The following is a 12,750-nucleotide window of genomic DNA, read 5'->3' on the forward strand; positions in this document are numbered from 1 at the left end:
CCACCTTTAATTATCCTAGTTTGGACATGCCATTTGGTTTTATCTGAATCCCTGACTAATAGATGGTCTATTAAGGATATTTAAACTGGGACCAGGAAGATGGCTAGGAGCTTCATAGACAGACAGAGTTGTGTGTGAAGGCATAGGAAGCAGATTGGTAAGGGAGAACATTGCCACCGTGGGACCAGCATATACAAAACCTTCAAGGCAGGAATGAGACTGGTGCATTTTAGCGATGAAAGAAAGGTCAGTAGGCCTGAAGCCTGTAGAACTGAGGGAAGAGTAATGTGAGATGAACTACAGAGTAGAGCAGGGTTAGGAATTTGATGGTATAAAGGTTATTACCAGATGGTTTGTACCTCAGAGGAGGGGATAACTTTATGAATGAATGAATAATTCATTGTTCTCATGATATCACTTTAAAGCAAAAAAAGAAAATGTTCTCACTTCCTAACCCTGACGTACAGAGAGTCAGAGAAAATAAGTGGGCTCATTCTGAGAGGGCTATAGATAAAGCAGCATCCTTGGGGAAAGCCAAGTTTCTTTTTTTCTTTTTAAGATTGGCAGCTGAGCTAACAACTGTTACCAATCTTTTCTTTTTTCTGCTTTATCTCCCCAAATCCCCCCTGTACAGAGTTGCACATCCCAGTTGCAGGTCCTTCTAGTTGTGGCATGTGGGATGCTGCCTCGATGTGGCCTGACGAGCAGTGCCACGTCCCCGCCCAGGATCCAAACCAGCAAAATCCTTGGGCACCACAGTGGAGCATGCGAATTTAACCATTCGGCCACCGGGGCCGGCCCGCCAAGTTTCACTTTAAGGTTGGAGGTGGAGAATGTTAGAGGTGATTGCTAATTGTGATGTAGAAGTTCTAGAAGGTTAGGAATGTGAATGGTTACATAACAAAGGAAGTGCAGAGCAGTGTGAAGAGGGAAGCATAGAGCTGTGTTGGAGCTTATAATTTGGAAGATGACCCAAAACAATGGATAGGTGAGAAATGGTAGAATTAGTCCTAAACTAGGCCAGACCTCGAGAGGTTTGATAACTGGCAAGAATGGTTTGAATTGGATTATTTTTTATTGAGTTAATGATAGGTTACAATCTTGTGAAATTTCAGTTGTACATTAATGTTTGTCAGTCGTGTTGTAGGTGCACCACTTCACCCTTTGTGCCCACCCCCCACCCCACCTTTCCCCTGGTATCCACTAAACTGTTCTTAGTCCATAATTTTAAATTCCTCATATGAGTGGAGTCATACACAGATTATCCTTCTCTCGCTGGCTTATTTCACTTAACATAATTCCCTCAAGGTCCATCCATGTTATTGCAAATGGAATGATTTTGCTCTGTTTTGTGGCTGAGTAGTATTCCATTGTATATATGTACCACATCTTCTTTATCCATTCGTCTGTTGATGGGCACTTAGGTTGCTTCCATGTCTTGGCTATTGTAAATAATGCTGCAATGGACATTGGGGTGCATAGGACTTTTGGGATTGCTGACTTCAAGCTCTTTGGATAAATACCCAGTAGTGGGATAGCTGGATCGTATGGCAGTTCTATTTTTAATTTTTTGAGGAATCTCCATACTGATTTCCATAGTGGCTGCACCAGTTTGCATTCCCACCAGCAGTGTATGAGGGTTTCTTTTTCTCCACAACCTCTCCAACATTTGTTACTATTAGTTTTAGATATTTTTGTCATGCTAACGGGTGTAAGGTGATATCTTAGTGTAGTTTTGATTTGCATTTCCCTGATGATCAGCGATGATGAGCATCTTTTCATGTGCCTATTGGCCATCAGTATATCTTCTTTGGAGAAATGTCTGTTCATGTCTCCTGCCCATTTTTTGATTGGGTTGTTTGATGTTTTGTTGTTGAGTTGCGAGAGTTCTTTATATATTATGGATATTAAGCCTTTGTCAGATATATGACTTGCAAATATTTTTTCCCAGTTAGTGGGTTGTTTTTTTGTTTCAATCCTGTTTTCATTTGCCTTGAAGAAGCTCTTTAGTCTGATGAAGTCCCATTTGTTTATTCTATTATTTCCCTTCTCTGAGAAGGCATGGTGTCCAAAAAGATCCTTTTAATACTGATGTTCAAAGAGTGCACTGCCTACGTTTTCTTCCAGAAGCCTTATGGTTTCAGGTCTCACCTTTAGGTCTTTGATCCATTTTGAGTTTATTTTGGTGAATGGTGTAAAAGAATGGTCAATTTTCATTCTTTTACCTGTGGCTGTCCAGTTTTCCCAGCACCATTTGTTGAAAAGACTTTCTTTTCTCCATTGTATGCCCTCAGCTCCTTTGTCAATGATAAGCTGTCCATAGATGTGTGGTTTTATTTCTGGGCTTTCAATTCTGTTCCATTGATCTGTGCACCTGTTTTTGTACCAGTACCATGCTGTTTTGATTACTGTAGCTTTGTAGTATGTTTTGAAGTCAGGGATTGTGATGCCTCCCGTTTTGTTCTTTTTTCTCAGGATTGGTTTAGAAATTCGGGGTCTTTTGTTGCCCCATATGAATTTTAGGATTCTTTGTTCTAATTCTGTAAAGAATGTCATTGGGATTCTGATTGGGATGGCGTTGAATCTGTAGATTGCTTTAGGTAGAACGGACATTTTTTTTTGGGGGGGGGGCTGGCCCCGTGGCCGAGTGGTTAAGTTCGCACGCTCCGCTGCAGGCGGCCCAGTGTTTCGTTGGTTCGAATCCTGGGAACGGACATGGCACTGCTCATCAAACCACGCTGAGGCAGCGTCCCACATGCCACAACTAGAAGGACCCACAATGAAGAAGATACAACTATGTACCGGGGGGCTTTGGGGAGAAAAAGGAAAAAATGAAAAAAAAATCTTTAAAAAAAAAAAAAAACGGACATTTTAACTATGTTTATTCTTCCAATCCCTGTACATGGAATGTCTTTCCATCTCCTTATGTCGTCATCCAATTCTCTCAGAAAGGCCTTGTAATTTTCATTATATAGGTCCTTCACTTCCTTAGTTAAACTTATCCCAAGGTATTTTATTCTTTTTGTTGCAATTGTGAATGGTATTGTGTTCTTGAGTTCTTTTTCTGTTGGTTCATTACTGGAGTATAGAAATGCTACTGATTTATGCAAATTGATTTTATACCCTGCAACTTTGCTGTAGTTGTTGATTACTTCTAACAGTTTTCCAATGGATTCTTTGGGGTTTTCTATATATAAGATCATGTCGTCTGCAAACAGTGAGAGTTTCACTTCTTCCCTCCCTATTTGGATTCCTTTTATTCCTTTTTCTTGCCTGATTGCTCTGGCCAGGACCTCCAGTATTATGTTAAATAAGAGTGGTGATAGAGGGCATCCTTGTCTTGTTCCTGTTTTCAGGGGGATGGCGTTCAGTTTTTGCCAATTGAGTATGATGTTGGCTATGGGTTTGTCATATATGGCCTTTATTATGTTGAGGTAGTTTCCTTCTATGCCCATTTTGTTCAGAGTTTTTATCATAAATGGCTGTTGGATCTTGTCAAATGCCTTCTCTGCATCTATTGAGATGATCACGTGGTTTTTATTCCTCAGTTTGTTGATGTGGTGTATCATGTTGATTGATTTGCGGATGTTGAACCATCCCTGTGTCCCTGGTATGAATCCCACCTGATCATGATGTATGATCCTTTTGATGAATTGCTGAATTCTGGTTGCCAAAATTTTGTTTAGAATTTTTGCATCTATGTTCATCAGTGATATTGGCCTGTAGTTCTCTTTTTTCATGGAGCCTTTGTCAGGTTTTGGTATCAGGGTGTTGTTGGCCTCATAGAATGTGTTAGGAAGTGTTCCATCTTCCCTAATTTTTTGGAATAGCTTGAAAAGGATAGGCATTAAATCCTCTCTGAAAGTTTGGTAGAATTCCCCAGGAAAGCCATCTGGTCCTGGGGTTTTATTCTTTGGGATGTTTTTTATTGCTGTTTCAATCTCTTTCCTTGTGATTGGTCTGTTCAAATTGTCTGCCTCTTCTTGAGTGAGCTTTGGGAGATTGTAGGAGTCCAAGAATTTATCCATTTCCTCTAGGTTATCCATTCTGTTGGCATATAGTTTTTTGTAGTATTCTCTTATAATCTGTTGTATTTCTGCAGCGTCTGTTGTTATTTCTCCTCGCTCATTTCTGATTTTGTTTATTTGAGCTTTCTCCCTTTTTTTCTCTGTACGTCTGGCTAGTGGTTTGTCAATTTTATTTATCTTCTCAAAAAATCAGCTCTTTGTTTCATTGATCCTTTCTACTGCCTTTTTCGTTTCAATAGTATTTATTTCTGCTCTGATTTTTATTATTTCTCTCCTAAGAATGATTTGAATTGGATTTAACTGGTTACTACTTTGTTTACTACAAACCCAGCAAACAGGCTATAGAATGGATATCCGTGAGATCCAAGATACCTGGTATAAATGAGCAGGCAAGCTCCACATGCCTCCTGCTCTCTCACAGAGGATTACACACAGGTCAGAGTGTGGTGGCCTCATTAGGTTGAGCGGAGTGACCACAGCGGTCAGTGACATGTTTAGAAGCATTATCAAAGTATAGTAAGAAAAAAGGTACAAGTATGTCACTTTGAGATTGACTGATAATGTCTTGTCATTTTAACTGCTTCAGTATTTGCTAGAGAGCCAGGTAGAATGATAATTGGCTTGCCAAAACAGGACAGCAACAGTACAATGATCTCTCACAATATATTAGTTGTGTAGTTATTTTATTTGTTATTCTCACCCAATCACATAGTGCCTTGTGAACTAACCATCTATTTCATAGTAGTAACAAGGTGGCATGTTAGACGATGTAGAAAAGAAATTCAATTTTGTTAGAGTGTAATTTATTATTGCCCCCTACTTAATCAGAGAGTTAGGATAGTATTCAATAATTTCATCTACTAACTTTTTCTTAAAGCCCATGAAAAGAAATAACTTTTCAGCAGTGCTAATTAGGACACAACTGTGTTCCTATCCTGTATGCCTCCAAACAGAGAAATCTAGCATGATTCCTCAAGCTTTCCTTATTTTGGTACCAGTTTTTGGACTTGATGAGATAAAATTTGAGTGCTCTTCGTATAACTATTGTGTATGCAAGAAATTATACTCATGTTTTTCTCTGTGATTATTGCCATTACTCTTAAGTTTCAGGTCTTTTGTTGTCTTATGATTTCATTTTTGAATTCTTTGATATATCTGGAATTCATTCTATAATATGTTATGAAGGGAGATTCTAACATGATAGTTTTGCAAAAAGGTTGACAACTTGTCTTAAGCAGTGTTGCTGTAAAGATCTACCCCTTATACATGATTACTGATTGTCTTTTTATCATCTACTGAGAGAATTTTTTTTTTTTGGTGAGGAATAATGGCCCAGAGCTAATATCTGTTGCCAATCTTCCTCTTTTTGCTTGAGGAAGATTGTCCCTGAGCTAACATCTATGTCAATATTCCTCCATTTTTGGCATGTGGGATGTTGCCACAGCATGGTTTGATGGGCTATGTGTAGGTCTGTGCCTGGGATCCAAACCCGAGAACACTGGGCCACTGAAGCAGAGCACATGAACCTAACCACTGTGCAACCGGGCCAGCCCCCTGATCTACTAAATTTCTGGACTCAGTGTCTCAAATATCTGTTCATTTTCAATCTCTTATTATGCTAGTTCCTCACTCTGTTAATTATCATAGCTTTGTGTTATCAGGAAGGGATAACTCCGTGCTGTTAGTCTCCTTTTGTGAAATTGTTTTAGCTTTTCTTACAGTTAAATTTTAGAATAGTTTTGACAGATTTAAGGAAAAAAATCTTGCTCAAGTTTTTATTGTAATTGCTCTAAATGCATGTAGTAATATGAAAATATTTGGCATCTTTACAACATTCAGTTTTCTTTTCAGAAGTCAGGAAATCTTGCTTTGTGTTTTCAAGTATTTTTTTTATGTCTATCAATACCGTTTCTTACTTTTTGTCATAAAGTGCCCCTCTTCCCAGTCTCTTGGTAAGTAATAATTTTTTTGTTGTCCTTTCCACTGGGAATAGGACTACCCTAGAAATACTTTATTTATTCTCTCAAAGGTTGCAGAGTTAAAGATACCAATGGATACATTATTTCCTCCTGTCTACTACAGGTCTTCAGGAAGAATCAAACAGAGCACTTGTGCATACATTGGAACATTAGATTGTGGAATATAGTTTAGCGGTTTATTGGTTTTCGGAGGAAGTATTTTACATTCTCTCTGCAACAGTGACTTCACTTTTTTAAAAACAAATATACCGTGAAGTTAACAGGAACATGAAAAAAATCTTAAAGAGGAACAGAACATCTCTCTGACATTAACAGACTTAACGTGACTCCTTGACGTGACAGTAAAGTATCTTCACCAGGAGAAGTCCCAAGGTAGTATTATTCATTCTTTTGACAAACATTTAGAGCGTGCCTTCTGCTATGCACTTGCTACTTCTAGAGCGAGGTACTGGAGACAAAAAGAAAGGGTCATACAAATTTGAGTAGAATGCAGTTGGCATAGAGGTAGAGGTAGATGTCAGAGTCTAGTGGAGGAGACAAACACATAAGTAATATATCATGCAATGCGTGGTGTTTTTCATAGAGATAATCATAATGAAGTAAAGTATTAGTTTTGACCAGAGGGAGATCTTATATATGATGTCACATTTGAGGTGGGTTTCTAAGAAATTAGAAATTTCACTGTTTGAACCCAACACACTTGAGATTTAAAAGTAGAGAGCGTTGATGTATTCATCTGTTCAACACATATACGTTGAGGCCTTAATGTGTGTGCCAGGCACTGCTCCAGGCATTGGAGATACAGCAGTGCAAAAGACTGACAGAATCCAAGCCCTCATTAAACTTCTATTCTGGTGACAGTGACTTAAATTAAACAGACAAATATATGTAATATAATTTCAAGTAGTAAATATTCTATAAGGAAAAGTAAGATAGTGGAAAGACAGCACTGGAGTGGGTGTGTGCGTAGGTCACTCTTTTAGACAAAATGGTCATGAAAGGACTTTCTAAATAAAGTAAAGGAACAATGCAAGGAAGGATCTAGGGGAAGAACATTAGTGGGCAGAAGAAATATCAAGTGAAAGGCTAACACAGGAACAAGATTGTGGGCAAGTTCAGAGAATAGTAAACACATCAATGTAGCATTTAGATACATGGCACAAGCTTTAGGGTAGGTTAGGGACAGAGTAAGAAGGGCCTGGTATGCCACACCAAAGAGTTTTATTTTTTTCTCTTTTTCCCAGCTTTATTGAGATCTAATTGATATTTAACAATGTATAAGTTTAAGGTATACAAAGTGTTGATTTGACACACTTATATATTGCAAAATAATTACCAACGTAGCATTAGCTAACACCTGCATCACGTCACCTAATTGCCATATTTTTGTGATGAGAACATTTAAGGTCTACTCTCTTAGCAATTTTCAGTTATATAAACAGCATTATTAACTATAATCACTATGATTTGCATCAGATCCTGAGAACTTATTCATTTTATAACTGGAAATTTGTGTTCTTTGACCAACATCTCCCTTTTCCCCCACCCTTCAGCTCCTGGTAACCACCATTCTAGACTTTGTTTCTATGAGTTTTTTTTTTTTAAGAATCAACATGTAAGTGATATCATACAGTATTTTGTTTTCCTCTGTTTGACTTATTACACTTAGCATAATGCCCTCTAGTGTCATCCATGTCGTTACAAATGGCAGGATGTCTTTCTTTCTCATGGATAAATAATATTCCATTGCATATATACACCACATCATCGTTATCAATTTATTCACTGATGGGCACTTAGGTTGTTTCCATGTCTTGGCTATCGTGAATAATGCTGCAATGAACATGGGAGTAGAGCTATCTTTTTGAGATCCTGATTTCATTTCCTTTGGATATATACCTGGAAGTGGGATTGCTGGATCATATGGTAGTCCTATTTTTAATTGATTGAGGAACCTCCACACTGGTTTCCATAGTGGTTGCACCAATTTACACTGCCACCAAAAGGGCACAAGTGTTCCTTATTCTCTGCATCCTCACTAACTCTTGTTATCTCTTGTCTTTTTGATGATAGTCATTCTAACATTCTAATTCAATGAGTTGATATCTCATTACGGTTGTGAGTTGCATTTCCCTGATGATTAGTGATGTTGAGTACCTCTTCATTAGTTTTATTCTTTAAGTAATGGGAACCATCACTTTTTTTTTTCCCCCTTAAAGATTGGTTCTGGGATATGATCTGTTGCCAATCTTTTTTTTCTCCTCTTCTTCTCCCCAAAGCCTCCCAGTACATAGTTCTATATTGTTGTTGTAGTCCCTCTAGTTGTGGCATGTGGGACACCGCCTCAACATGGCCTAATGAGCAGTACTATGTCCCTGCCCGGGATCCAAACTGGCAAAACCTTGGGCTGCTGAAGCGGAGTGCGGGAACTTAACCACTTGGCCAAGGGCTGGCTCCCCCATCACTTGTTTTAAAGCAAAGTTGATTAGAATTATTGTCGATAATTTGGAAGATGGTTCAGAACAAGAAAAGACTGGAGGCAATAAATCAATCTAGTAAGAGAGTATATAGCATTGGCTAAGATGTTCTTGGCCTAAATTTGGACAATGGCTGTGGTATGAGAGAGAAAGTGGGGGATTTAAGATGTTATGCAGGAAAACTTGAAAAGAATGTAGGCATCGTGAGAACAAGGATTTTTGTTTGTTTCTGTTTTGTTCATTACAATATTCCCAAGCATCTAGAACACTATCTGGCACATGATAGCTACTCAATAACCATCTATTATATGAATGGGAAATTTGATGGCTGACTAGAAGTTTTGGAGGGAAATTAATGAGAAGTATGTTTGAGGGAGTAGTAGAAGATTACTCTGAGGTTTTCTAGTTGTGTGATAAGGTAGAAGGTGATGCCATCAGTTAAGGTAGGCAAAGCTGAGAATAACATTGACTGAGAGTGTGAAGTGGGTAACGAGGGAGAATTGTGCCTATTATCTTCTGGGGTGAAACTAGTTGGAACTGGTTTCTCGTAATCTGTGTACATTCTGTGATTCAATTGTACACCTTTAGCATACCTAGCTGCAAGCTTTCTTTCAGCATGGGCGATTTTACCTGGATAATTGTGATTTCCTGAGGATCCTCTAAGTGCGAAGTGCAAAGAAACAGAATAATGGGCATAAGTGGCAAGCTAAGGAAATGAAAATTCCTTCCACTCATTGGCGATGGTTAAAAAGTTGAGAAAGAGGAACAAGCACCTCTAAAATGTTTGCTTTTACCCACTATTAATACAAAATAAGTTGTTTAGCTACCAAATGAGAGCCCCTATTGATAGGTTAGGCTCCAATTGCAAGAAGGTCTCAACAGCCCCCTTGCCTGTCAGAGTAAATGTAAGGAGAACTTCATGCTAACTCCGCGAAGTGGAAGCCTTCCTCTCCAGTTTCCTTGAGTTTGCAGTGCCTGTTAACGCCCCCAACCAAGCACCTCTACCTGGTGTTGAACTTACTGGGAGGAGATGACTTCTACGCACTGAGCTCAGAGAAGAACTTAGCACTTTCCAGTTAGAGTTAAGAGTTCCTCCTGAAGAGAAACTAAAAATGTGAAAGGAAGAACACTGGAAAGTGATTAGATTTTTATAATCGACTTTACCAACCTAGGTTCTATCTCAACCAGGCACTTCTTGCCTTTGTTCCAGTAGGAAAAAATCTTTTAGAATTACATTTCACAAACAATAGCAATAAGAAACACAATTTTTGCCAAAGAGAGTCATTGTTTTCTAAAGTATTTTACTGTTTAAACTTTGATCTTTCCAGATATGACTATACAGCAGCCTCTCAAGGCAGAGCAGGAGAGGAAGTGGTGCACCAAGGAGAGGTGGCAGTGGGAGAGGCAGATGGCATAGAGCCGAGGCAGGACAATGTCACTTTGCTTCCCATGCAGCTTACCAAGCCAGCCATTCAGGCAATTGACTCTAATCCATACCACGAGAACACAGTACCCCCTCAAACTTCTCGTCAGTTCCAAGGACTCCAAGGGCCTATCAAAATCCCCCCAAACAATTCACCAACTGATGTATCCAACTTTAACTTTCAATTGTCAAATGTGAGTAAAGACAACCATCAAGACCATACTCAACAAACTGTCTCAGGCTATAGTCCCTCACAGCTCAGTTGGCTGCACTTGAGGCGAGATAAAATGACGCAGTGTAGAACAACCAATGCTTCTCAGATAACACCAGTAAGAACCCAGGCAGAAGAGGAATCCTGCAACAAATGGAAAAAAATTGGAAAGCCATGTGGAAAGAAAAGAATGCCAATTCGGAAAGCACCTCAAGCCATTCCAGATCCAGTGCCTGAGAGAAAAAGAACAGCGCCCCTTAACCCTGCATACACAATTCGAAAATCACGAGTTCCCAACAGTGTCCGCTTGCGGCCATATAGGGACAGGGTGATTCACTTACTGGCATTGAAGGACTACAAGAAAACAGAACTGCTTTTTCGACTTCGGAAAGATGGTGTGGAACAAAATGACGAGAACTCCCTTGAAAATATCCTAAACCAAGTAGCCAATCTGAATACTCAGGATTTTTCATATACCTTAAAGGATTATGTATTTAAAGAACTCCAAAGAGACTGGCCTGGATACAGTGAACTGGACAAGCAGTCATTGGAGTTGGTGCTTTCCCAAAGAGTAGATCCATTTCAGAATGCTACTGACATTAATCACTCAGAATCTTCTATAGGTTCTAGTACAAATGAAACATCATCTCCTCAGAAATGGCTTTTCAATTCTGCTGTTATTGATCCTTTAAAGAAAAAGAAAGTCAGAATATCTCACCTGACAACTACAGTACAGTCAACATCAAACGGTCGTTTGAATAACACCAGTGAAAAATCTGCTGTTGGTCTCCCACCACTCTCTGAAGCTCCTGCCAACCCCATCCCTCCACCATTGCCCACAGCCCGTCTTCCTGTTTCACATGCTCCTCGGCGTGTACGTTCCAACCGCAGTTCTCGCAGCACTGCAGAAGGACCTGGAACCCCAGATCCAGATGGTGACAGTTTTAGTCAAAACAGTAGAATCTTCGAGAGCCAGCAGGGTAAACATACTTTGAAAATGATAGCCTCGATAACAATTCCAATTAAGTATTCGAAGCTCATGGGGAAAAATTATTTGATGCCTGATAAGTTCAAATATGAAATTGTGAAATGCAAAGCAAAGAGCCAAGAGTACAGTATTGAGATCACCGAGAAACAGAAAACAGATCCTGAAAGATGCCGTAAAGGTGCAAAGCTGAATTCCGGGGAAGAAGTTGAAAAGCTTTGCACTGCCTCTGGGAAGACTTGTTCAACATCTAGGCTCCCAGATTATTTGACTAACTATGTCACTATAGTTTCCTCTGAGCAACATAAGCAGTAATGAGCAGGAATTTAGAGCAGAATATGCTGAATATCAGGCCTTGTATGCCAAGATGCGGAATTTATCCAGCATGTTTACTAACTTAAATTCAAAAAGGAAGCACTTTTCTCCAGGCTCAAAAGAATATCAAGACATTGATAAAAAATTCTCACTAGAATATCAGAAGATGAAACAGACGAATCCCAGTTACTATGCGGAAAAATATAGATACCAGTATCTTTATAACAAGCTGTCTCACATTAAAAGATTAATAAGTGATTATGACTGGAAGTAACTAGAGTCATAGCACAAGAATAGTGCGAGGACCAGAATAAATAATTATAAGCTTAATTCTTTAAAAGTCCAAGTTACTTGTGCTAAGATTCTGAAGGGATGAAACTTCTTTGTTGAAACATGTAGTATTATTATTTTAATGTAATTTTAATTTTTCTTTCTTTTTCTGTTTACTTTTGATTGTTATGTTTATGTTTGTTTATATTATCATTTACCTTTCATTTCATTTTACTTTGCTTTTCTGTACTTTTGAAGCTATTTCATCCCCAAATTTGTGTTTTCACTCCCTTTTTAAAAACTATTGAGGATCCAGTGTCTTTGAATCAAAATTGTGCATATTTAAAAAATAACAGGGGCCGGCCCTGTGGCGGAGTGGTTAAGTTAGTGCGCTCCACTTCCACGGCCCAGGGTTGTGCTTGTTCGGATCCTGGGCGTGGACATGGCACCGCTCATCAGGCCACGCTGAGGCTGCCACATCTAGAAGGACTCACAACTAAAATATATAACTATATACTGGGAGTACTTGGGGAGAAAAAACAGAAAAAAAAGAAGATTGTCAACAGTTGTTAGCTCAGGTGCCAATCTTTAAAAAAGATTAAAAAAAATAACCTATAATGAGCAATAGGAAATACTTTTGAATAAATATGTCCTCTTTTTTTAACCTTTAATGCAAATTCATCCTTAAAGCTTAGAAGTTTTGAAATTTGCACAAAATACTGTGATTCATCAAATAGTACACGTTTGTATTTATTTGTTGACCTTGCTTGAAATTGCTACTTGTTTTTATCTTAGGGAACACAAGTTATGTGGTCGAACATGCAAAGATTTTGAACTAACAATTCAAATTGTGTTATCTTTTCAAAGTACTGCCATTTGAAATAGGAAGCAATATGTTTAGAAATCTAAGTTTTTAAATGTTTTCCAAAATTTGAATATTGTCTTCAGTAAATATTTGTCTCCACCATCCAGAAGAAAATTGGTACATACCAAAGAATAGCAGTTACGTACACTTGGAAGCCAAATAATAAAATGAACACTTATGAACTTGCCAAGCAACTT

The 12,750-nt window shown here is 38.6% G+C and overlaps 1 protein-coding gene across 1 annotated transcript; it reads left to right on the plus strand.

Annotated features, from left to right (window-relative positions):
- The first annotated feature begins 879 nt into the window (after positions 1 to 879).
- On the plus strand, positions 880 to 11,748 carry LOC103543074 (RNA polymerase II elongation factor ELL2-like). The gene is made up of 2 exons (XM_070603344.1): positions 880 to 988; positions 9,813 to 11,748. The coding sequence occupies exons 1-2, from the start codon at positions 981 to 983 to the stop codon at positions 11,416 to 11,418; spliced, it is 1,614 nt and encodes a 537-aa protein (XP_070459445.1). The 5' UTR covers positions 880 to 980; the 3' UTR covers positions 11,419 to 11,748.
- The last annotated feature ends 1,002 nt before the right edge of the window (positions 11,749 to 12,750 follow it).

The sequence above is a fragment of the Equus przewalskii genome, chromosome X, assembly GCF_037783145.1.
Source record: "Equus przewalskii isolate Varuska chromosome X, EquPr2, whole genome shotgun sequence".
Taxonomy (NCBI): Eukaryota; Metazoa; Chordata; class Mammalia; order Perissodactyla; family Equidae; genus Equus; species Equus przewalskii.